Below are 23,044 nucleotides of genomic sequence, written 5' to 3' on the forward strand. Positions count from 1 at the left end.
AGAGATGTTGCTTTGGCTGCCTCTCAAACACAAGACTACAAAATGTTTTCCAGAAAGGTTCAGATGGAAAAGATTATTCACAAATTGCCTTTGTCATCAGTCAAGAGAAGAACTGTCTCTAGCTGGAAATATTTCAGAGATATTTATTGTATTCTGAAAACTTCATTTTATTTCTAACTTATTTACAGTTAAACATTCAGAATCATAAAATATKAAATATAAAATATTTAACAAAATAGATGCAGTCCGGGTTGTTCAGATGCACCATAAGTATATGATGAAACAGTAAACAGCATAGGAATTTTCTGATGGTCCTCTCTGTCATTTACCAGGGAAAAGGGTGTGTGGACTGCCTCATACATTCTGGTCTGACCATTATGGCATCAATCTTCCATTTCAGAGAGAACACCACCACCACCACTCTGGTTTTTGTGTCCTCATTCTTCCAGTTACCTTCACTGCCTAAAATGCCAACACTAAAGTTCAATACATCAGATACCTTCGGAAGTTAGTATATTCATATATTCAACACTTTTTTTGTTTTTTTAAATACAGAATTTCCTAGAAAAAAAGAATCAGGTAATTCAGCCCATATGAACAAAAGAGTCATTTATTATATATATTCTCTAGTAAGTTATAATAGTCTCTTGGATTTTAAATGTCTTTTTGCTATTTTCAATGCTTAAAAATTATAATTTTAAAACATTAAATATTGTGTTATATACATCATGATTTAATTCATCATTCTAAACATGGAGCATTCTCCAAGTGAAAACTTGGACGAAACAGAAAACAACTTCATTGACAACAGGCTTTAGAAGTTCACTTCATACAACCATAAATTTGACTATATGAAAAATAGCCAAACATCAATTTGTTCCTGTATGGGACTTTTTTCTGTTTGTTTTTCTGATGTTGGGGAAGGTTTTTTTGGCTTTTGTTTTTGTATAAACCRAAGGACAGATCTAGTCATTACTTTTGTCATTGTTCAGTATTTTAACTTTTTTTAATCTCATACCTATTTTATATAAAATAACAAAATATACAGAGAAAGCTGAGTTTGTTACATTAGTTCATACACATACAGTAAATAAAAGTTTTTTATGTATGGCTTTGCAAAGGTAGATTATGAAGTGACTTTTGTATTTTATTTGTTTAAAAGCATTTTAAGAGAACGTGTTAGTGTGCTTACAATAGCGGCCATGGTATTCGGATGTCGAGCCAAGAGTTTAATGCTAGGATCACCGGAGGTCTTGCCTGACACTGCTTCTGCAGCCTTCAGAAGACAAATGTAGTTTATTACAACCTCATCTATCTTAGCTATAATTTCCTGCTGCTGTGTTTCAGAGTTCATGACTTTAACTAAACGCATGCAGGCTTCTGTTAAGCAACAGAGTACTTGAAAGCTGGAAGTCATAGCTAAAAGCATTTCCTCAGGGCTTTTATCAGCCATGGCCATTTTCCTGCAGGCACTTCCCAACTGTCTCGATTCCAAAGATAACAGTTGTTTGTACTTAGAAAGTTTAAGGTCATATGTTTCTGGATGTAAATCTTCTCTCTTGCCCATACTTGCTCGGACCAGTGAGAGTAGCTCATTGGCATCCTTTTGTGCTGCAATAAATCCATCAGGCATTGCATAAGTCTTCTCTTTCATCGCGTTTATTCGCATGATTCGTGCATCGAAGGCTACATCGTTGAGATTCACATCAATTTGGCCACCTTGGGTGTCAGCACTGCTCTTCTCATGCTCCTTGACTGCATCATGTGGGGGCTCAGCAGCTTTCGGGGACTCCAAGACTTTCTGCTCATTGTCACYGGACAACGACTGAGCACCTGGTTCTGTGAGCTCACGCGGGATCTGTGGTTCCAAGAGATGTGAGAGCTGAGGGTTGTCTYGGTCATCTTCCTCCTCGTTGTCATCATTCCCTCTGCTCAGGAAGCAATAGCTGAAGGGCGCCCGACACCTCCAGGTGCTGGTGTTCAGCTTTCGCAAGGGCAGTGTTCGACACTGCTTGGAGTCCTTCTGACTCGTGCCTGTGCCCGAACACCTCTTACTGTCCTTCCTATCAGTGCTGACGTACACACAACTCTGAGAGTAACTTTTGGACAGCTTTTTGCCYAGGGAAAATTCCACCCTTCTCTCTGATTTGGATTCATCCTTTCGGGTGATGTCCAGGCATTTCAAGCTGGCCRTGGGTGCCTTCTTCTCAAACAGCATCTCAATGCCTGCAGATCCTCCAATGCTGTTGCTGCTGCTGCTGCGTCTCAGCACTTTCTTGTTCTGCGGCATCCTAAGGCTTCCTCCTATCATGTCATATGGCCATAAACTAACTGTTGCCCCACAAGCCTGATTTACTTTGGGAATGTCACAAGAGTCTTCATTTTGACTTGGCACCTTTGATTCTGATAGCGTGGATGATAGCATGATGGAGTCAGCTAGAGGCTGTCTAGGAAAAGCTGTAGGCATGCCTCCTTGTCTTCCCTTTTCAGGCTCTGTGAAAGCTACACTAGGGGTAGTAGAAGAGCAGACAGAATAATTAAGCATCACCCTGATAATATTCATAGACTGAACTTTTAAATATATTTTAACTGTCAGGACAAACGGTTTCCTGGTATTTCCCAATGGTCTCCATTCCTCAAAATATTCCACAAAAAATTCATTACTGGCCTTTTTTATTTCACTTAAATGCYTTTTAAAATCAGTCAACAAATTATAATTTATGAATAACTAATTGCTTGTTTCATTACAGAAGACTTACKCAAGAAATGAATAGCAAATCATGTACAAAGCATCCTAAACTTCCCCTAATAAATGAATTGCATATTTTCTATTAACTARTTAGTTTAATACTTTCAGATTAAAATACCTGCTTTAACTACACCTGAAAGAGTATAGAAAGCTGTGTTCATGGTAATATTGGTTTGGTTTTGTGGCAGGTTTTTGGAAGAGAAAGATTATTTCTCATTCTAACTCCTAGTCTGTTCCACTTTTGGATTTTCATGCATTCACACTCTACTGCTACATGTGGGTTGCAAKCCAAGAAGTGGGAAACATTTACAATCCAGCTGAAAGAATTTCAATGCTGTCTCTGAAAAATTGTGAYTTTTTTTGTAACTTTGAAGGAACACCTACCATTGGTTTGTGAAGTAAATACATGCTTAATAAGGCAGTGACATTTTTTTATTCTTAACGTTTAGAGCTTTTTATTCATATTGGTATATTTTTGACAACCTGCTAAAATAGCATATAAAATGCCTAAGAAATGAATCAACGGTTTTGCTCCCCTACATTAATATAACTTCTGAATTCATCTTGTAATCGAACAAGTATCCTGGAACTGAAATGACCATGGGTTTTGGAGAGGCTTCCAAAGATWGGAAGAAAGGCCACTTCATCAGGGTCCCTCCAAATACATTTAAATGCAATGAGATGTTTTTAAAAAGTTGMTCTCTGTATGCAGCTCAACAGAATGTCTCAACATGTACAAGTAAAATGAACAGATAAACTGAAGGTCTAATCTCATTGTCTGCTACAGCTTGGTGACATAGCTCCAGACAAAGCAATAGAAGTGTCTTACCCAGGCCTCAACATGAACTTGTAGCTTTAGAAATAAACACAAGAAACACTCTATTACTGCTGTACCTGTAGTTTCTTTTATCTTGGGGATCCGATGGCATCCTTCTCTCAAAGTGCCGAAAATTGGTTCRGCATTAATTGCTGAATGCACAACAGGCACTGTCATTCTGTGACACACGGCTTCGGGCTGCTGGTACGTCGTTCCGTGGTTTGGAAGAATGGCAGCTCTTTCATCTGCTGGGACATAGGCAATGCCCTTCATCGATGGATCGGAGATGATGTGCTTACCATCAGAGGTACAAAGAGGGGATTCCACGGGGGTAGCACACGTGCTACTGCCTGTGCTGCATCCTGCATCCACTGACGAGCAYTGAGAGCTCTGCAGCGAGAAATGGCCTTCGCTTTGCAGAGATGACATGCGCTTAGCCAAGTGATATTCACAAAGTCTAGCCACACTCTGCTCAGCTTCTGGAAGCTTTGAAGGATGGTCATCTGCAGATAAATCGGTATCTTCTGCATCGTTTAGGTCTTTGGCTGAAGACACGGGAGTCATATCTGACAGGAAATTTTCACCTTGGCTAAGCCCTGAGGTATCATCCTGATCCACCCCAGGATCCACTTCATCCTTACAGTCAGTTTCTGTTTTACCAAGGACAGGAACTCTTGGAAAAGTCTTCCCATTAACTGTTTCTGGGCTTGGCTTATCTGCTGCCCCATCATCGGCAGCATACCATCTTTGGCGAAAGGCAGTTCTCTCCACATTGAAAGTGCTTAGGCGCTGACTGTCTCTTGCTGAAAGAGTTCCAAATTTAGCTTTTAGATCTTCATCAGACTCTGTTTTTTTACTTCCCTGTTGCTTTTTSACAGTAGCATTGCCATCAGAGGATGCTTTTACTTCGCTCTCTGTCATCTTATTTTTCCTTTTACTAGTGCAAGAATATACCAAGGATCCCATGTGCAATTTGCTAAAATAATCAGTGACAGATTTTGTTTCCATGGTCTCTGGCTCCATTTCCATGTTATCAGAATGAAGAATCTGCTTTGAAGGCACAACTTTTGACTGTAGCTCTGCAGCCTGACCACCAGCCAAAGGCTGTGAGGGCTTCATGCCTGGCCCTCCAGCCTGATTCTTAGCGATGGGAAATTCAGTCTGTTCTTCCACAAGGGGTTGGTAGCCTTCACTTGTGGTCAAAAACATACGTGCASTGTTTTCTGACTGTTTCTGTGCTGTGGCTAGTTCAGAGCTTTCAGTCATTTCAGAGGAATTTGTTTCATTGCCAGAATCTGAAGATGACTCAGGGCTATATGCTCGCAGGATAGCTACACCTGCAAGCCACAAAAAATAAGAGTCAATTAAATGACAGCAGCTGAGGCACCTGGATAAGTGACAAGCAAAAGGGGGTGTATTAGACACAAAAATATTCTTTGTAAGAACACTCTGACTTTATTGCACAGTTCCCGMGACAGGTAGTTTAATAACAGTGGTGGCTCCATTAAATATGAAATACGATGTATGCAAAATGATGGCAAAAAATGAAAGGAAAACTAAWAAAAAAACAAACCAACCCTCATGAAATGGAGTATTTCCAAAGCTAAATGGATGAGATGGAATGATTTTCAATGAATAAATGTAACTATGGTGAAAGAACCTGAATTGTCATTCGTCTGCTGTTCCTCTGAAGCAGCCAAAGCTTCTAGTGCTTGAAGTGTAGAGACTACAGCATCATCTAGACCCTTCTCACACTTCCCCTCTGTATTAGTAGGGACAGCATCAATGAGCGACACTGGAATATCATCATTGCCTAGATTACTGTCTTGCTCCTTGTTGTCTCTAGGCTGTGTCGCTTGATTCTGAGAGTCTTCCTCATCTGAACTGTCCCTGAAGCCAGGGGGAGGAGCAGCAATGGCCATGTTTAAAGTATGCAAAAGGAAATCATCTTCATTGTCATCTCCTTCCGGAGGTGGAAGTGAAGTCAAATCAATAATGTCATCACTAGAACCTGAAAGGCTCAGAAGAGCAGGCCTGTTGATTTCTCCTACCATAATATCTTCTTCACAGCTTACTTCATCTTCATCTTCAGCATCATCTGTGTTTTCTGCATAACAAATATCGTGCAGCAAAGGCTCTTCTATGCCTTCAGCAGCTCCAAATATTTTACCATCGCTTATAGTTGCRTAAACAGAGTTTGTAGCAAACTGAATGCTTTCAGCATCTGGTGACAACTCCAGGCCTTTAATATCATTGGCATTACTAAGATAAATGGCTCTTTGTTTTTCTAGTACTTCTGGACTTTCATCCAAAAGCCTTTCATAGCCAAGAGTCTGGGGACTGATAGCATCCAAGTTGGGATCTCCAAATATAAAGGAAACTTTTGCTCCCCTGGGAGAATCCTGTGCTTTCTTGCTAGGTTCCAAACCTGAGAGTGACAGCAGTGAAGGCTGGTTAAAATTTCTGCTTTCTTCTGTTTCAGCAGGGTCACTTTGCTTGGCCAGATGCTGATCAAATCCACCTGAATTGTAAGTATTTTCTATGTACAGATGTCTGTGTTCTTTTTGACATAATAGACTTTCAGAAACATCTATAGTCTTCTGCTTTGGATCAGCAAAGGACATTTGAGCCTCCTGATCTCCTTCGGCCAAGAAAGTGGTAGTTTTTGCTATACAGTTCCAGTCAGAAGCCAGGATATTATGCTTCCCTCTATTTTCAGATCCTATAGCATGGTGAAATAAAATAAATATTGTGAAACCAAAGAACAAAGTCAWGTAATTTGTAAACAATCATTTGTTATTGCTGAGCATTAAGCACTCTGAATAGTGCTGAACCATCAAATACTTCAGAAAAAAAAAAAAAAAAGCTTTCAAATTCACCTCTAAGTTAAATACTTGCTGATTTAATGACCTAAAGTTTAATTAGTACTTCTGTACTATGGAACAAAACTAAACCTCAGCTAGGTACAAATTCTATTCCAGGCATAGTAACACAAAAGCAGTTTGTTTCCCCAAGACCGTATGTATTCTGACAGAAGATATATGCAGATAAAATAACAGCACTCACAGAGAGCATGCATCTGTCTGCTAGTGTATGAAGGAAATTCATCACATGGTCTATTTTACCATAAAGATGCTATCTTAGGCTGGATATTAGAATATTATAAAGCTGAATYGATACACTGGCGCTAAGTCTAAGCCTAGCACCTAGCACCTAGCACTATCAGATCTCATTTGACACATCCTTCTATTTATCTGGAGGTTCTCTGGCTTAAGTTTACTTCTTCTTTGCACACTGTTAACATGCTGAAAGAAATACCTGCTTCTCGGCTCCCTGCATTTTTCTTGTTGGCCATGTTAAAGATGGAACGCCTCGAGTCAACCAGCAGTCTGTAGTACCCAGCTGTCAGGCAAGCAAGATTCATTGCATCTGATGACTCCATCAGAAGMGTAATCGGCTAAGAAGAACACAATCAAGTTAAGGCTGTTCCTCCTCAATTTGTTTGCCTGTTGAAAATACTGTTACATCAAAGCAAAACGAATTGCCTCACAAATACCACATTGAAAAATGCATGTGAGAATTTATTTTCCTCACTGCCAATATCAARCAGCATCAGAAGTTTAGTAAAGATTGGAGTGGTAGTAAGGTAGAGGTCCAACTGGACATCTTAACAACTGACTGCTGTTTTTCTGAATGAAGCTAACTATTTTAAGACTCTTGCTCCATTTTTTTTTTTTTTTCACACAGATAACTAAATTCTTGCCAAAGCACTATTTTATGTTACTCTGAATCTGCCACAGGTCAAGAACCTGTTACATTAGGCGCTGGAGTCTTGCAGTTGTATGGGAACCTGCTGCTTCCCAGAAAATGTGGTACACTAAACATATGCAAAGAAACCTGAAATGGGAAGCAAACAGTCAGGGAAACATGAAGTTCATAAAATACAGCAGTCAGGTTAAAGTTATCATTACACAGCAGGGACARTGGCAGGTTAAAAGATTTCAGTGTTTGTGGCCTGGTGTTACTGAAAAGACAAGTGGTGAAAAAATAAGCAGAAAAACAGAAAGAGAGAATGGAAAAAGATCCCCAGAAGGGTGTCAGCAAAGAAAACCAACAYACAGCAAAGTAAAAAAAAAGCCAGTCTTTAAAAAATTGCAAGACCTCAGAACTTCAAAAAACTGTGGCTGCCTGGACAGCAAGCATTGAACCTGAGAGATCCATGTGAAACATGCTTTAATTAATTTTTCTTYTGCCATTAGGTATACATTTCCTTGCCTAAAAAAATTGTTCATGTCTCTGTAGCTTTTAATACCAAAAGCTGTTCTCCTCAAATGTAATTCATTAAGGTGGCTAGCCTCTACAGCTATTAGACAGGAAATAAAAATGAAGCCCTTACCATGATGCATAGATAGAAATTAGGCCATAGACAACCCATCTTATCACTCACAGTTTGTAGTGACAATTTATCATAATTTAGCATGCAGAGCCCACTGTCACAAGACAGATGCAAGGACCTGCATCATTCATTCCAGGAGGAATGTCACATGCCACAAGGATGGCTCTCCAACCTACTCAACCCCCTACTAATAAAAAGACAAATGATTCTGATGGAAGATGTGGCCAAAACATAAATGATGATCACAGCTTTCTACCAAACCACAACAAGTCCGACAAGTTTTTAAAAGCCTGTGCTGCAGCATCTTAGGCCAAAATGTCCCAGGTACCCTGAATGTTATATAAACTGTTTTCAGCAACTTGGAAAAATATATGAGGGATTTTTTTCTTTAACCTATTTTTTGCTCCATTCTATTCAACACACACTTTCTTCAAGATATTCAAGTATAGCTATTAGAGTTACTATAAATTATTAAATCTACAGTGGGCTAATTAGTCACTGTTCTTTTGAGCAACTACTGCAAACTGACATTAGAAATGCTAYGTTGATCTCAAATTTTCTGCAGTGATTGGCAGAAATTGATGAACTTCACAGAAATCTCAGATTGCTGAAAACAGTGCTGTGAAAGTACTGTYAATCTGCTGCAAAGTCCTGTGTCAGCTAAACTTTTATTGCCTGCTTCTGCCAAGTGAAACATGCTTGAGAACATACTTWAAGAAACAAAAGCAAAATAAAAATCTAAACTGTCTGTTCATTAAGAAAATAAAGGCATATGTAACATGYACTGGTACATTCAGAACCTGGACATATGAAGCTGCTACCTGAGGGTAAGTCAAAGGATGAACTCATCAGCTGAGAACATCTACCTCTGTGTGCCTGCATCTCCTTCACGGGACACAGTCACAGCCCCTACTTGTGCCCCACAGAGCGGCCACTTTTTGCTCAATTCCAGCCAGACCTTCCTAGATTTTTATTTTTAGTCAGTTTCTCTGGATTTGAGATGACATGTGCAAGGAGATGGGGATATGCACAATTTGCAATAAGACAGTATTATAACATATAACAACATAAAACCATYATTCTGTGGCATACGGCGCTGCATATTACATATGGGCAGATGGGATTTAATTTCTGTATTACTTTCTCCACCTGTCAAAAGGTGATAATAGCTTTCTTACAAGAAGGTTATGAGTTTAGCACAGTAATGTAGGCAAAGCAGCCTGAAATCCTCAGATGTTACCATTGYTAAGTAAGGTGAAAAAGATGCTGTGTTCACCAACCTGTAAATTTCTCTTTAGTTGCTGTCAAAGAGCATCTATATTACTTTACAAYAATGTTTTTTTCATTACCTTAAATTCAGGGAAACAGTTCCAGGTCAATACACCTAAAGCATTCAAAGCAAAAGCTTAGTAAAATATTCCTCATGTGTACTTTTTGTGTATAGCTGGGTAAGCRAAAAGAACTGTTAGTTTCTAGTTATTTGAATCAAATATGTAAGTTTCAAGTATAATGAGAACTCTTCCTTCAATCTCTGGTTATTCASATTTATGGCCTAGAAAGTCTATGAAGCCTTCCACTTCAAAACCAAACAGAAACCACACCAAGAAGAACCAGAATGGTATAACATATAAAACTCACTCCACTACTAAATGCCATGGATGCAAAATGTTAAGTGAGATTTAAAAGAAATTAAATAACTGTAGGTAGATGATGAGCATMTGTGAATATATTATGCAGGGCAAAGCACTGAACTGGAATTAAAAAGGCTAAGAAAAAAAACCCCATGCATTTTAACAGATTATTTAATTGGCAACTGCTATGTGGTTACTTGCAGTGAATTTTGTGGCTCAAATACTGAATTTCAAGGCAACACTGGTCCAATGCAGCTGGCAATTCTTTACTGGTAATAACACTGYATATTACACTAGAAGGAGCTTCAAAAGATGGCCAATATCATCATCACCTCTTACCATGGAAATCCATGAAAACAATAACAAAGGAAGGTGCTGGGGATCAGATGAGAGAAAAGTCAAAATAGATTGCAGGTGCTGGAAAACACCAGCCTGGTACACTGTAGGCCCAACCTGTAGTATATATGCACTGTGATCAAAAAAAGAGCTGAAAATGCACTCTCAGGGTGCTACTGGCATGAAAATGTTCAGAACAGCATAGCTTCATCTAATACTCAAATAAAGACAAAAACAATATTTAAAGATGTTATATTAACACAAATCAATAAAAAACTTACTTTTACATCTAAGACATGCAGTTCAACTCTAACACTGCTTTCGTCTTCTGTAAACATCTCAATTCTGTTGACGTGGCTGAAGTCTGCCAGGAGAGCCACAAGATTTGTTTTGGTGTTTATCACATGGCTGATTCCATACCGTGGCCCTACTAACAGAGTCACTTCTGAACGCTTTTCTCCCTGCTTTAGCAGAAAAAGAAAAAAAGCACAARTAAAAAACATGATAGGTACTGCATAGTGACAGAAATCATGTCCTTCTCTCAGTTACATAGAATTACATTTGCATGACATTTCTACATTAAATTTTTTTTTTCTATAAAGATACAATACACAAGAGCATACTTGTAATAAAGGATCATAATTTAAAAAAAGTAAAGGAATTTCTTGCTGGATGTTGACTGCACTCTAGTTTTTAGGTGGATAGTTAGATGGACAGACGATGGATGGACTCTGCTTCTGTTAAAAGAAAAACTTAGTCATTAAGATTTTTCCAGACTAACAGTTTTAGCATTCAATAGATAGTTGGATGGCGTTATTTTCTAAGAAAGTGCTATCTATCTCCAAAGTCCCTGCAAAATTTTTATTATGACAGATATGTCATTTTCAAGATGAAAAGAAACAAAAAGTGATTTGGTTCAATTAAAATGATTTTAAAGCATATGAACAGAACCTAAACTACTAAAGAAAATTATATAATCCAGCTTTCAGAATAAAAAAAAAAGGTATTAGACAAAATAAATCAAGAGAAGAAACTATTTTAAGAAAAATGTTACCACTAGTGTTGCCTTGAAGACACGCCCTCCATAYAGCCGTAGATCACTCAGGAACTTTAGATAATGCACCTTGGCTTGCAAAGCAGAGAGCTGAGAAAGGAGAAACAAGAGGTAAGAGGTAGTTGTGGAAATCATCACATTATAAAATACAGAAAGAAAACGTATTTGTGGAATATAAAGAGCATGGTCTGCAACAACAGCTCTTTGGAGCGTGAAACTAAATCTTGAGATGCTTGAGCTTCAGATGAGGGGAAACAGTTTCATTCTTAAAGTTAAAATTTGGCTTGTTTAGTTAAAATGCACTGAGGACTTGGGATTGGGCAGATCAGAGCACTTCAAGAACATCCAAACTACTTTAATGAAGGGAAAATGTTAAAGTACTCAGATTAAACATCTGTTCACTGAGGGATTTCAAGGCTAAGACAGCAGCTTTCCATTCATAAACTCCATCAGTTCTTAAATGTTTATGTACCTATACAGGGAAAGAGAACAAAATATTTACATTTGCCAGCTACGTATCTTACATTTTGCTAGGTACATGTGGTGTTTGGCAAATTATTCYAACTTGTTACTGCATTTCCTACTTTCTAATATAACACTCTTCCACTATATTTAGTAGGTAATAAATCTGAAAGCCAAATAAAGCACATCAACATATATGATTATATCATGTAATACATGTCATCATTTGTCTCCTTTTTTTTTCTTCTGAGCTTAAACTACCTACTTAAAAAAGAAAACTTGGAAATACTTTATGAGAGAATGGAAACAAGAAACAGCTCATTTCATGCAGTCTGAATCCAAACCTTACACTTCCCTGGTATATATCCTTGTATCTGGACTTTTGGAAGATAATATAAAACAGTCCTATATCATTTGCTAGTCTAATTCCAGTCACTAGATTTCTAATTCAGAATCTTACTTGATCCTGAACAGCATTTTAAGGGCCCCTATCCTAAGCTTTTCCCAGACAACAARGAGGAAATGGATCCAAAGAAGAGGAACTAGTGGTAATGCTTTCCCTTTGCTTCACCAGGTGTTCACTGGGTGGAGAAATAAACAAGGGTTGTAAAAAACCAAGAGAATCTTGAGAATGACAAGCTTCCTTTAATGCGAAAGAAGACCCCAGAAAGACATCAGTTAGCTCCTGTGTCAGTATCTACATGTGAGACAGAAGGTGATGAAGAGCCCAGATGCTTTCTTTCTGTGACCTAAGTGCTTAAAAARCAGGCTGGCAAATAACATATTTCCAAAGCTCAAATCAAATAGAATGAAACAAGCCCAAAAGAATCTGCTTGCTGCAGGAGGGRACTGATGCAATATATCTTCTAACCAAGAATTGATACTGGTATGCCACTGTAAGGCACATCTTACACCTGCAAGGCCTGCAGCAGTAATGGCCTCCAAAATAACCCCAAATTTACACTACCAGGATAAATAATAAGCAAATGGYATAATTTAGCTTTAGTTTCAGCACTGGAGGAGACATGCTGTGCTTCAGCCTTTCTTCCTAAGGTCAAACACATAGAGCTATGTTCACAGCCATGATGTGTTCTGAAACCTCCAAGCAGAATTTCTGCTGATCACAATGAGCCTCAGCTCAGCCACCCGCTGTTTTGAGGGTTTTTGGTTCAGAAACAAAGTGTCATGAAACAGGATTCAGCTCATTTTGTGTCTCAACTAGTCATTCTTAGATTCTTTTTATAGTCCATGAAGAGAAACAAGCATTTCTAGGACACAAGCAATCTGACCTATTTTTAGTTCTGWATGTGGGATGGGATGGGATGAATTGCTCCATGGAAGTGCCCATTTCTCTCCATTGACTACAAACAGAGACAAGATGACCTGCACTAAGAAACCACGGTGTCAAAAAGCAGTCTCAGCTGCATGCATGCAACAAAGCCATTTCTCTGAGACGTTGTCATATCCATGTTCTTTCCAGCTGAAGTGAAAGCTCAGTGCTAAGAAAAGCATTTTACAACAGCAAGGAAGGTAATTTACTGTAAGGACCATCATCTATCCCGTTAGGTCTTGGCCAGCGAAAAGTCTTTCTCTACAGTGTAACAGAAAACAATCTGAAAAACAGCATTTATGTCAGATGAGAGCATCAGAGAGAGAACAAAAACTTTCCTAGCAAATCTGCCATTCATAGAAAGTTCTCAATCAATTAAAATACATATTTGTATATATTTTTATCAGACATGAGGTATTAAAAACCAGTTGTCTGTCATTCTCAAGATAAGAAGGTAGTTTAGCTGGGGCATAATTAATTATTTTTAATTGTTCTTGGCTATGTTGTACCAGGACCCAAAGTTAAGTCTCTGAAAATATCGTGGCTAGGTATTTCTCTAAAGGCTTAGTTTTAAATATGTCCCATGGACTCCACCCTTTCTGCTCTTTAAAACATATTTTTCATTAAGATGCAAATGTAATACCTTTTTGCCTGGAGGAACTAGGTTTTGATTAGCTTTGACAAGGTGGGAAAGTGCTTTCTTTATGTTCTTTTCTTTCATGCTTTGCAGCACAGCAGATGGAAGAAAAGTCTCTAATCCCCATTCTTTTCTGCAATAAAAGGCATATATTTAATTTCACATTCCTGTGAAGATTATTTATCTAAAGACTGATGACTAGGATGCCAAGTGAATGATTACCTGAAAATAGAAGGAGAGTTGATCAAGTCTAGAGTTTTGCAAGAACATGTTATTTTAAAAACTTTAACAATTTTAACAATTTATTTCATATTTAAAAATGACAAACAATCTCTCTTCTATCCCTTCAATCTGTTCACTCATGCCATTCAGAAATGAATGATACCAAAAGTCTATGTTAAACACCACTTAATTACATTGGCAAGTACAATTTCAGAATTAAAACAGCAGGTAATTTAACAATGTAATATCAGATTTAATTTTCTTTTAGAGGCTTCTTTTAGAACATGGAARCCAGAGCCATTTTCTTGTCACCCTTTTGTTTGCTGGGAGTGGGGGTGGGGAGGGGTGGGGTCCTCCTCAAATGCAACCAGTTCACTTCCATTTACCAAATTATTTTYCTGATTGAAGCACCCCTTTTGACAGGAGACTGACTCTTCACTTGCAAGTAATTATTTTTGCAGATTCATAATACAATAGAATAYAGCATTGTCTTCAATATGATGGATAAACATTACAAGACCGAGTGTGTAACAGTTATTTCCATTCTCCAAGTAAACTAAGCAACAGCAACAAAAGCTTTAAGTCTTGTTTTTTTTTGTTTTTATTTTGTTGTCAGGTTTTGTTGCCTTTTTTTTTTAAATCCAATCAGATATACACATACTTGCACTTTCAAATGTTTCTTTTTCTTTGCAGTTATATATACATGGTGCCTAACATTAGACAGGTGCCTACTGGGGTGCTTCTGCATCTAAGATTSAATTAACAAGTGAATTAATGACCTACTGTCTTCTGAAGCAAGCAATAATCTGAATCTTACTATAATAATCTCTACTATAAATTTAGGATATAGGCCATATGAACTTGGATCTTAATGTCCAAACARATTACCAAAAAGTAAATGGGACCAAAAGGATAAAATGTACTGCTCTTAACACACCTTAATCAGTTTCAGTGACAAAGAATAAACCCAAAATTGGTGCATACAGGCAGATATTTTTAAAGAAACAACAGTAAAGAATCTACAAACTGGTAACGTTTCACTTTTAAAGAACACAAGAATACACAGCATTCTCAACTTACTCTATGTATTTGAGAGAGATTTTCTGAGTTTGTTTGGTGGTCACAGTTGCAATATACATTTGTAATGCAGCCAGCCGCAGGGCAATGTCATATTTCAGTTCTGGTCCAAATCTTTCCTGAACCACATCATTACAGCTCTGCCAAAAAACCAGTAGAGGGAGCATCACGTTAAAAAATCTTGCTCTAAAAATAAATTGCTGGTCTTTTTTTTTTTCCCCCCCTCTTTTTTTTTTCTCATACTTTTTGTTTTTTTTAATTAACATTTCATGAAAAGAAACCTTTAACTCTGAAGCAGGACCATGTTCTTGCTCTCAGATGTGCCAGTTGTTCACRATATGGGCACTGATGAAGAATACCTGTACTTCTGCCAAAGAGCAAAGGGAATGATTTTTTTGACCTAAGCCCTCTTCAGCCTTCCTGGAGAGAAGAGTAGTCCTCCATCAAGAAAGTGCTGGGAGGATATCAATACATCTGGACTCAGGATAGCAGGATTCTACCTGGTGAGATACTCAGGAGAACTGCATTGTTTGTACATCACTTTTCCTATTCACTTTACTGGAAGTTCCTTCTCAGATGTTATTTCTGTCTGATATTACAGTACCATAAATAAGTATTAGCAATTAATTCAGCTTCACTCTTCTCTAAAGCCAAATATATTTTGGAAAGATATCAAAGCATTACTATCTGGAGAGACTTATGAAGAAAGAGGACTTTGCAGATGATGGAGATTTGCACATTCCCCAAGTGCATTCATTGGCTTTATGCAGCAGAAATAAAAGCCAGGATTTACTGCAACTGTACTTTTCTATGTGAAGATRTTAATTTATATATATATACTAAGTGCATTATTTATTCTCCTTTACACCAGCAATGACAGTTTTTTCACTTACCTGTACATAAAGATACTCAAAAGCAACTGGATCTCTTCTTAAAAGATCAATGGGATCCTTTGGGACAAAGCTAATCCTGAAAAGACATCTCATCTTATGCGAGCCTGGCCTTTGGGTCACCTAGGACAGTGCAAGAATAATGTTAGAGCTTGGCARCCCTGGCTGAGCAACATGGTCTGTAGTCTCGGGCAATGTTACCCTGCTCCACAGCCCTGTGGTAGCAAGAAAAAGGATTCTGCGCCAAAAAGAGCTTTGCAATGGACTATTTATTAAGTTTTTCACCTAAGAACATTGTATATATAATCTTGTGGAAAGAYTTTTAGACTCACACAGGCATAACTGCCTGACACAACTCATCCTCAATGCAACAGAATTCACTCAAAACCAGAGTGAAAGGACAGAGGGAACAAAAACAGATTTCAACAAAAACCATCCAAGTGAAATGCAAACTGAGTTGAACTTCAGCCTTACTAAAATACTCATAAACAAGAAGAGTTAGGTTTTTGGGGAGAGCTCACATTTTACTTCTTAGACTGTCTRAGAACACAGGTGAGGCCCAAACTGTCAGCATTAACTATCATTTTCTCTTGATTGTTTTAATCCATTACGCAATTTGAGAGAGATTAGGTCTTTTTCCTGGGTTGTTCTGGATTAAGAGATCTASTCTGTAACTTCTGACCAAGATGCAATAAATTAAAAGTCTCCTTTGTGTGTTGGTCAGCAAAACATTTTTAAGCATCTTACTCTGTAATCTGGGTATATCCACAGGAGACCACTGCACAGCTAATGAATAATTGGATGAAAGGGTAACAATCCAAAACCACCACTGTAAGTCATGGTCAGCAGCAACATTTTAATGGCAAATTAAAGTACTGCTGATTTTACAGGAACTTCAAAGAAGAAACCCTCAGAATTAATGTAGTTTATGTAATTTATTCAATTAGGCTAATGCAGTTAGAGAGTTAGGATACTTTATAATCAAGATCTTTACTTGACAAAACTATACTTTTAAAAATCTCCAATGAAGTCTCTGTCTTGCTCAAACAATTTTCAAAAGGTCTGTTTATCTCACATTGTCTCACATCTTTCCTAAGTATATAGACATACTCTGTACATATAAATAAAAGCTCCAGATGGGATTTTTGAAAGCTCACTGTGTTGGTTTATTCTGATATTTCTGATTTCAGAGAGAATTTTACCGGTTACTTAAAGGAGTTGGCTAAGTATTGAGTATTTCTGGATWTTGTGCTATCACTGGGTAGCTTATATCTACAAGAAAAGAATGTCAACATGTCAAAAGCAAGTGCTTAAAGGTAAGAAAATGCTAGAAAGATAGTTAGCTGGTAAACTAAGCTCCTTCATACTATTACACAGACTCTAGTTATAACTACTAGGATTCTGTCATTCAAATTAAGAAGAATGCAAGAATCCRTTTCTTCTCCTTTCTCCTTAATTTTCCAATTTAACTGAATTTTAAAAAAATAACTAATGTTCTCCTGAAACACAGAAATATAATAGAAAATTTCAGGCTATAATAGAAAACAGAAACAATATAATAGAAAATTTGACAAAATGATAAGCGGATAAAATCAGGGTACTCTGCTGGGAACTGTGAAGCAACTTTAACTTCAGTCACACCCCTCTGATCTAAGGAAGAAMGTCACTCCAACGTTTTCTGCATCACAATTCATCATCACTGAAGTGATATAATGTACCTCTGTGTACAAACAAGCCAAACTTGACTTCATCAGAAAGGAGTATTCCCTATCACCCAGATACAGACCTGTATAATCAGAYTGGAATCCAAGATCAAAAGAAGGCTTTTAAAGAAATTTGGGCAGACTGTGGTTCTCAGAATTGTTACTAATTGTTACCAATTACCAGGATTTGCCACCTGTTGAGTGTGTTTGATATGATGTTTGATAAGTTGATAGCCTTGTATGWTATGAAAATGCTTGATAACTATTTTTCAGATTTCAGTCTGGTCTTTAAATACTTAATGCTTTTGAAAGGCACAATGAGGCAATTAAATATGATTTTTGTATAACAGAAAAATATTTTTTCTGTGAGAGCCTTATTCCTACAATCACATCTAAATATCCTTGCTGTTTGACAGATTGCATGAAAACATAAAGCTTGCAGCTATATTTACTCACTTGAGTAATGAAAAGATGGATAATTTACTGATTAACCCATCTCATTAATACCTGCTTTCATGGACAATGACACAAACCTGAGTTAGAGTCTCTTGCTCATGTAGCAGAAGGAGTTTCGTTCCAGATCCTTCAACTCTCTGCTCCAGCATTAGGGAGAAGTGTTCAATACACTTGATGGAAAGCTTTTCTTGGAGTGTTAAGATGACATCCTAATGAACAAAGGATTTATAGAAAGTTGTTAAATTCATGAAGTGCTTGGGACCCAGTTCTGCACTGCCACACCCCCTGCATGTACCCAGCACAGGGCAGGAGCACAGGCTTAGTGCTTGTCTTGCACAAGTTTACAGGATATCACAGCCATTTATCCAGTGAATGATCAAACTTTATGATCAAACAACCCTGAGATGGTACCAGGTAGGAATGTGAGAAATACATAAATGGGACTGCTGGGAATGGACAACATCCTGCTGGTTTAACATGCAAATTATATTGCTGTGGCATTTATCTCTGTCTCCCTGGAAATAAAACCCATCAACAAAGGAGAGATGGTCTCACCACCATTCCCCCTTCACTTTGTTGGGGCTACAMCATCAATCAGATAAATCAAATTTATATGTTCAACCAAAAAAAATTAGATTAATGACCTTTATTTATTCTTATGGCAAAGGCTTTTTTTTTTAAAGTTTAATTCTTGTATTTTAAATGGTGCCAGAAAAGTCAATGATGATGATACCTGTGCAGAACAATAGCTCTAAACTGATGGACCATATCAATTTTTAGAGACTCCTGATAAGCTTGTTCACTCTGAATTATATCTAAGGATATTTAATTTGAGAATGACTGCATCTAAAATAACAGCTAAACAAAACCTCTTCACAAAAGCATTTAAGTAATCCCTAACTTACTTTCACATTTGTAAATGCATGCAGATTGTTAATATCACCTATCGAGGTATCTTTTACTTTAGTGAATGTTGTAGGAAGAAGAAATACATAATAACCCATCATTTAGAAATAGTTTCACATTTTGTTAGTGACAAGATTGAAACATTTCTTTCCATCTGAAAGGTTTTCAGATATACGTAAGTATCCAGATGGATAGGACTTACTAAGGAGATCATGACGAATTGTAATCCAAGTGTTTTAACATAATTTAGGAAGATTAATTGATCAATTACAGAGTGTTTATGGAAAATCAAGACCAAATTGGTGAAAGGATGAAAAAATGTATGTGGGAGGATGGGGACAGCTCTCTATGATGCAAAGAATATAAGATGCAAAGTACTCATGAATTGCAAGCAATCACTCTAAATAATAGAGGCTATTATACTAGAGGAATATTATACTATTCTGACTAAAGGGGAATTTATTGCTTCCATCTTAAATCTACTTTTATTTATACTTGTAAACTATGCTAAAAGACTATGGGCATAACAGTAACATGAAGCAGCACAACATTAAATATAAGCTCTTAAGAGGGGTAATAATGGCACTGTTTTCCACCACTAGCTCTCTTGGACCTTTTAAAATATGAGTCTAAGGAACACAGCCTCTGAATTACTGCACCAAATTATTTTCTAGATATCCTCCCATCTGATAACTTAAGAGTCAGCCCAGGTGCTGTGACCCATCAATAAGGAAAGTGTGGAATGCAGGGTAGGTGCTGTTTGCACCCTCCTTTTTAAGTAGTGAACTACTGGACTGCTAGAACTGAAAAAAMCCTGCATTTACCTTGACTCTCCTGGRGCATGTCTACTGCACCTCAGTTAAGCAAAGAAGCAGCAATCCACACCCACACATCCACACTGAGAAATATACACACACATGCAAGAATATGGCATTTATAGCTGTGCAGGCCTCAAAATATATAATTGCCTGAAYTAGAATTGCCTGCAAAGGAAATTATTCCTACAAACAGTCAAAATTACTAAGATCAAAGCAGGCTGACAATGTCAATAGAGCCAGGTAACTGAGCCCACGTGGATATCTGAGCCAATGACTTCAGATTTGACATTTGGTCTTAGAGTACATGACACATCCATGACAGAACTCCTGAAAACTAATGCAATGTGATGGCCAAAGACTGGTGTTCAGGGGAAAAGCATCCTGGAATAGGTTGRTTGTTTATATGGTCATAAAAGAAAATACTAGAAAGTGGGTTTGTGGGCCTTTGAAGGGCATAGAGACCTCAGTAGCTACATGAAGCATGTCTCCTRTTTCTTCACCTAAACAAATTCTCAAATGGTCTCAAGGAATTTAGTATCCCATGGATGTATCCCATGGATGGAATGTACTTGCATTCAGCTTATGCCTAAGGCATCTATACTACATTTATTAACAGACGTGGCAGCCCCTTTTTAAGTGTGACTTTAGTGTCTGTTTTACAATCAGAGTGTATTTATTTCTTGTCTGCCTTGGTAAATAACTCTGTGTGCTGTTCTAGCTGATTGATCATGCTGCTGTATGGCAGTGAGCACAAAGGCAACCTTTCTCTAAATAGGCATGTTTACAATCCCTTAAAACTAGCAAAGGCTGGCAGTGCAGCCGAGAACCACATCCCAGCCTTCATTGTTCATTCCCACCCATGCACCTCTCATGTCTCAGTGTCCCAGGTGTGCAGACAACCATACAGCGGGCTAGATTTGGTAATCAACCCCTGTTAAAACTAGCTCACTCAAACAGTAATGCTTGGGAGATTGCGAGCCCTGCTGCTCACTGCACCACTCCAAGGCTCTCACTGACAATGGCGATGCCTCTGATTTAGGAACCCACATGCAATGGTGCTTTGTGCCAGGGCTTTACCTTTTTATTTCTGCACATGAAATGTGTTATGGAAAGTGTAAAGAGCACTGCACTGAGGCAAGTAATTCATCACCGACATCACCCTACAATATCCCATCCTAAGTTCACTGACTGATAAGCCAGATGATATTTGATCAGTAACCAACATCTTAATCTTCTTAGCTCCTGACTTTTGCTGACAAATCATGCTAGTGTTTGGCAGCATATCAAAACGACACAACCACGCAATTTTGATTGCGCTCCAAGCACATTAAAATAATCACTTCTTCTTCTCTGACAATAAAATATGTTTTTAGCAGCAGAAAAATGAACCAAATCCTCATTAYAATCCTCATTATTTCTGAACTAAGAGTCCAGCCCCAACTAAACACATCAGTAAATTTGTTCTTAAAGCATTCCAAGCAAATGGTAATTACTGAAGGTGTCATACCAAGGTATGGCTACCCTACCTTTATTGAAGTGCTGCAGTCAAAACGGAAAGATTTGGTTTGTCCATTTTCAAGGTATACCTTTAGAACATTTGGCATGAAAAGAAGGGAGTTGTCCTTYACTGTTTCCTGTCAAGCAAATTAGTGAATCAGAATTACAACATGCAACGAGAGAAAGAGAAACATTCTATAAAGAAGTACATCATTCTGACGGAAAGACAACAACTGAAAAGGAAAGTGTTGGCCCAAACTGAAGGCAAAAATATCAATGTCCTGTAAGGGTCTAGCTGGGCTCATTACAGCTGCCCTCTGTAAGTCTCAGTCCTGGAAAACTGTAACTGTTCATACACATTTTGTCTGGCTTGGAGTACTGTCTTTCCCTAAACCCTATCTCTCTGACAATAAATACTACCTCTGAAGTTGAAACATTTTTAATAAAACAGAAAATGGATTATTGTTTCTCTGAATATAGTGAGCTATTTAGTGTCTTCAATCTAAAAAATTGAAACTACAGTTTGTTAGTAAGGATTACAATCAAGGTGTTTTACATTTTCTTTAAAGGTGGATATTAAATGCTAATATTTAATATTTAAGATAATAAAATATCTTTCATAATTTATGAAGAGCAACATATAACATTGCTACTTAATTTGATGATTCATAACCAGGATAGCAAAATAAAGAGGAAAAAGGAAGGGAAACAGAAACAAAACTTGGGTTTTGTTTGTTTGTTTATTTTTATTCTAAAAAGCAGATGTTGTTTTAGAAAAAATGCAGTATCAATTCAGGTTTGGAAGAAAGTTGACTAAAGATATCAATGTGGAAGGATGCTTTGGCAAATTATGAAAATGAGCTGGCAGTTCATGTCTAAGGAGGAGCTCAGTGCTTCTCAAAGGGAGGCTGACTATGCCTGAGGTCTGGAAACAGTAAGTTCAAGGAAATAAAGTAAATTTTAAAGGGRTCTGTCAGGTAATCTTGATCAGTTTTCCTGACATGATACTTCTCATGAGCTTATGGGTTTTATGAAAACAAGTTGATCTGAAAAAAACCAACACACAAACAAGCATTAAGACTATAAAGATAAACATATGTTCTATCACCACAAAATGCATTCACTAGCATCCTAATTTTATTTTAGGAGACAAATTTTCCATAAAATTATGGGCCTAATAAACTTAAAAAAAAGACCTTTGGAAAACTACAGAAACAGAAAAACCTTTCTCTTTGCAAGCCTGTCAGCATTGTTTCTGCCATATAATTCCCTCTCTTTCCAGCCTTGAGCCATACCTTTGGATGAAATGCTCAATCYTTTCTCAGGTTAAATAGCTGAATACTCACCGACACCTGGCCATTGATAATTACTTCTTCTGAGAAGCGCACTTTGACAGGATTGGACTTCAATCTTGCCTTTTTTGCAGCACTAATAAAAGCTGATTTAGGAGACTGGAAGAAAAGATGATGACAAGATATATCACGTAACTTCAAATTAAAACCTTTTCTTTTTCAGTTATTCCCTGTTTCTTACATGCTGGAATCTCCATGTATACAGCAACATTTTGCATACAGAAGAATGGAAATACAGTCAAACCTGCCTCCTGAGGTAATATATATGTATATACACATAAGGCAATATCAATGCATACTGAACAWACTGAAAGCTATCCCACTGTTAAACTGGAGCAATGAGAAGGGCTCTTGGTGCACTGACATTTTCCTGTAGTGCTCCCACAATGGCTGCTGCAATCCAAACTGGTCTGCATGAATGGACGTTGACCAGTGACCTACCAGTGACCCCTCTTTTACACACTGAATGGAAAACCTTYGCATAATCTTTGATCTATTGGACAGACATACATACAACTTTTGCYAAAAAATGCCTGGGACATCTCCAAATGCAGTGGCTTCTCACTGTATTAGTCCACTTCAAAACACGGGTGAAAACCACCAAGAAGTACCCACAGGCCTGTAGGCTTCCCCTGAAGGTATTCCCTAAACATACCCTGTGCAAGGCGGGCCTTCAGTAGGTCAGACATGTTTTAGGGCTTCATGGATAAG

General features: G+C 37.7%; 1 protein-coding gene across 2 annotated transcripts in view; it reads right to left on the reverse strand.

Moving 5' to 3' along the window:
• Positions 1-250: 250 nt before the first annotated feature.
• FRMPD4 (FERM and PDZ domain containing 4) overlaps positions 251-23,044 on the reverse strand; it is a 283,198-nt gene continuing 260,404 nt past the window's right edge. Inside the window, exons 6-17 of one of the 2 annotated variants that reach the window (XM_057389617.1) lie at positions 22,328-22,432; positions 21,011-21,118; positions 17,838-17,969; positions 15,605-15,724; positions 14,715-14,851; positions 13,419-13,545; positions 10,984-11,073; positions 10,211-10,393; positions 6,885-7,023; positions 5,227-6,288; positions 3,644-4,903; positions 251-2,502 (exon numbers count right to left, since the gene is read on the reverse strand). In XM_057389617.1, the coding sequence (XP_057245600.1) occupies positions 1,148-2,502; positions 3,644-4,903; positions 5,227-6,288; positions 6,885-7,023; positions 10,211-10,393; positions 10,984-11,073; positions 13,419-13,545; positions 14,715-14,851; positions 15,605-15,724; positions 17,838-17,969; positions 21,011-21,118; positions 22,328-22,432 (4,818 nt within the window). In that variant the 3' untranslated portion in view covers positions 251-1,147. Of the gene's footprint in view, positions 2,508-3,643; positions 4,904-5,226; positions 6,289-6,884; positions 7,024-10,210; positions 10,394-10,983; positions 11,074-13,418; positions 13,546-14,714; positions 14,852-15,604; positions 15,725-17,837; positions 17,970-21,010; positions 21,119-22,327; positions 22,433-23,044 lie in introns of both variants that reach the window. The other variant, XM_057389626.1, reaches the window with a different exon arrangement.

The sequence above is a fragment of the Malurus melanocephalus genome, unplaced genomic scaffold (genome assembly GCF_030028575.1).
Source record: "Malurus melanocephalus ecotype Western Australia unplaced genomic scaffold, MMel_1.1 scaffold_1, whole genome shotgun sequence".
Classification (NCBI taxonomy): Eukaryota; Metazoa; Chordata; class Aves; order Passeriformes; family Maluridae; genus Malurus; species Malurus melanocephalus.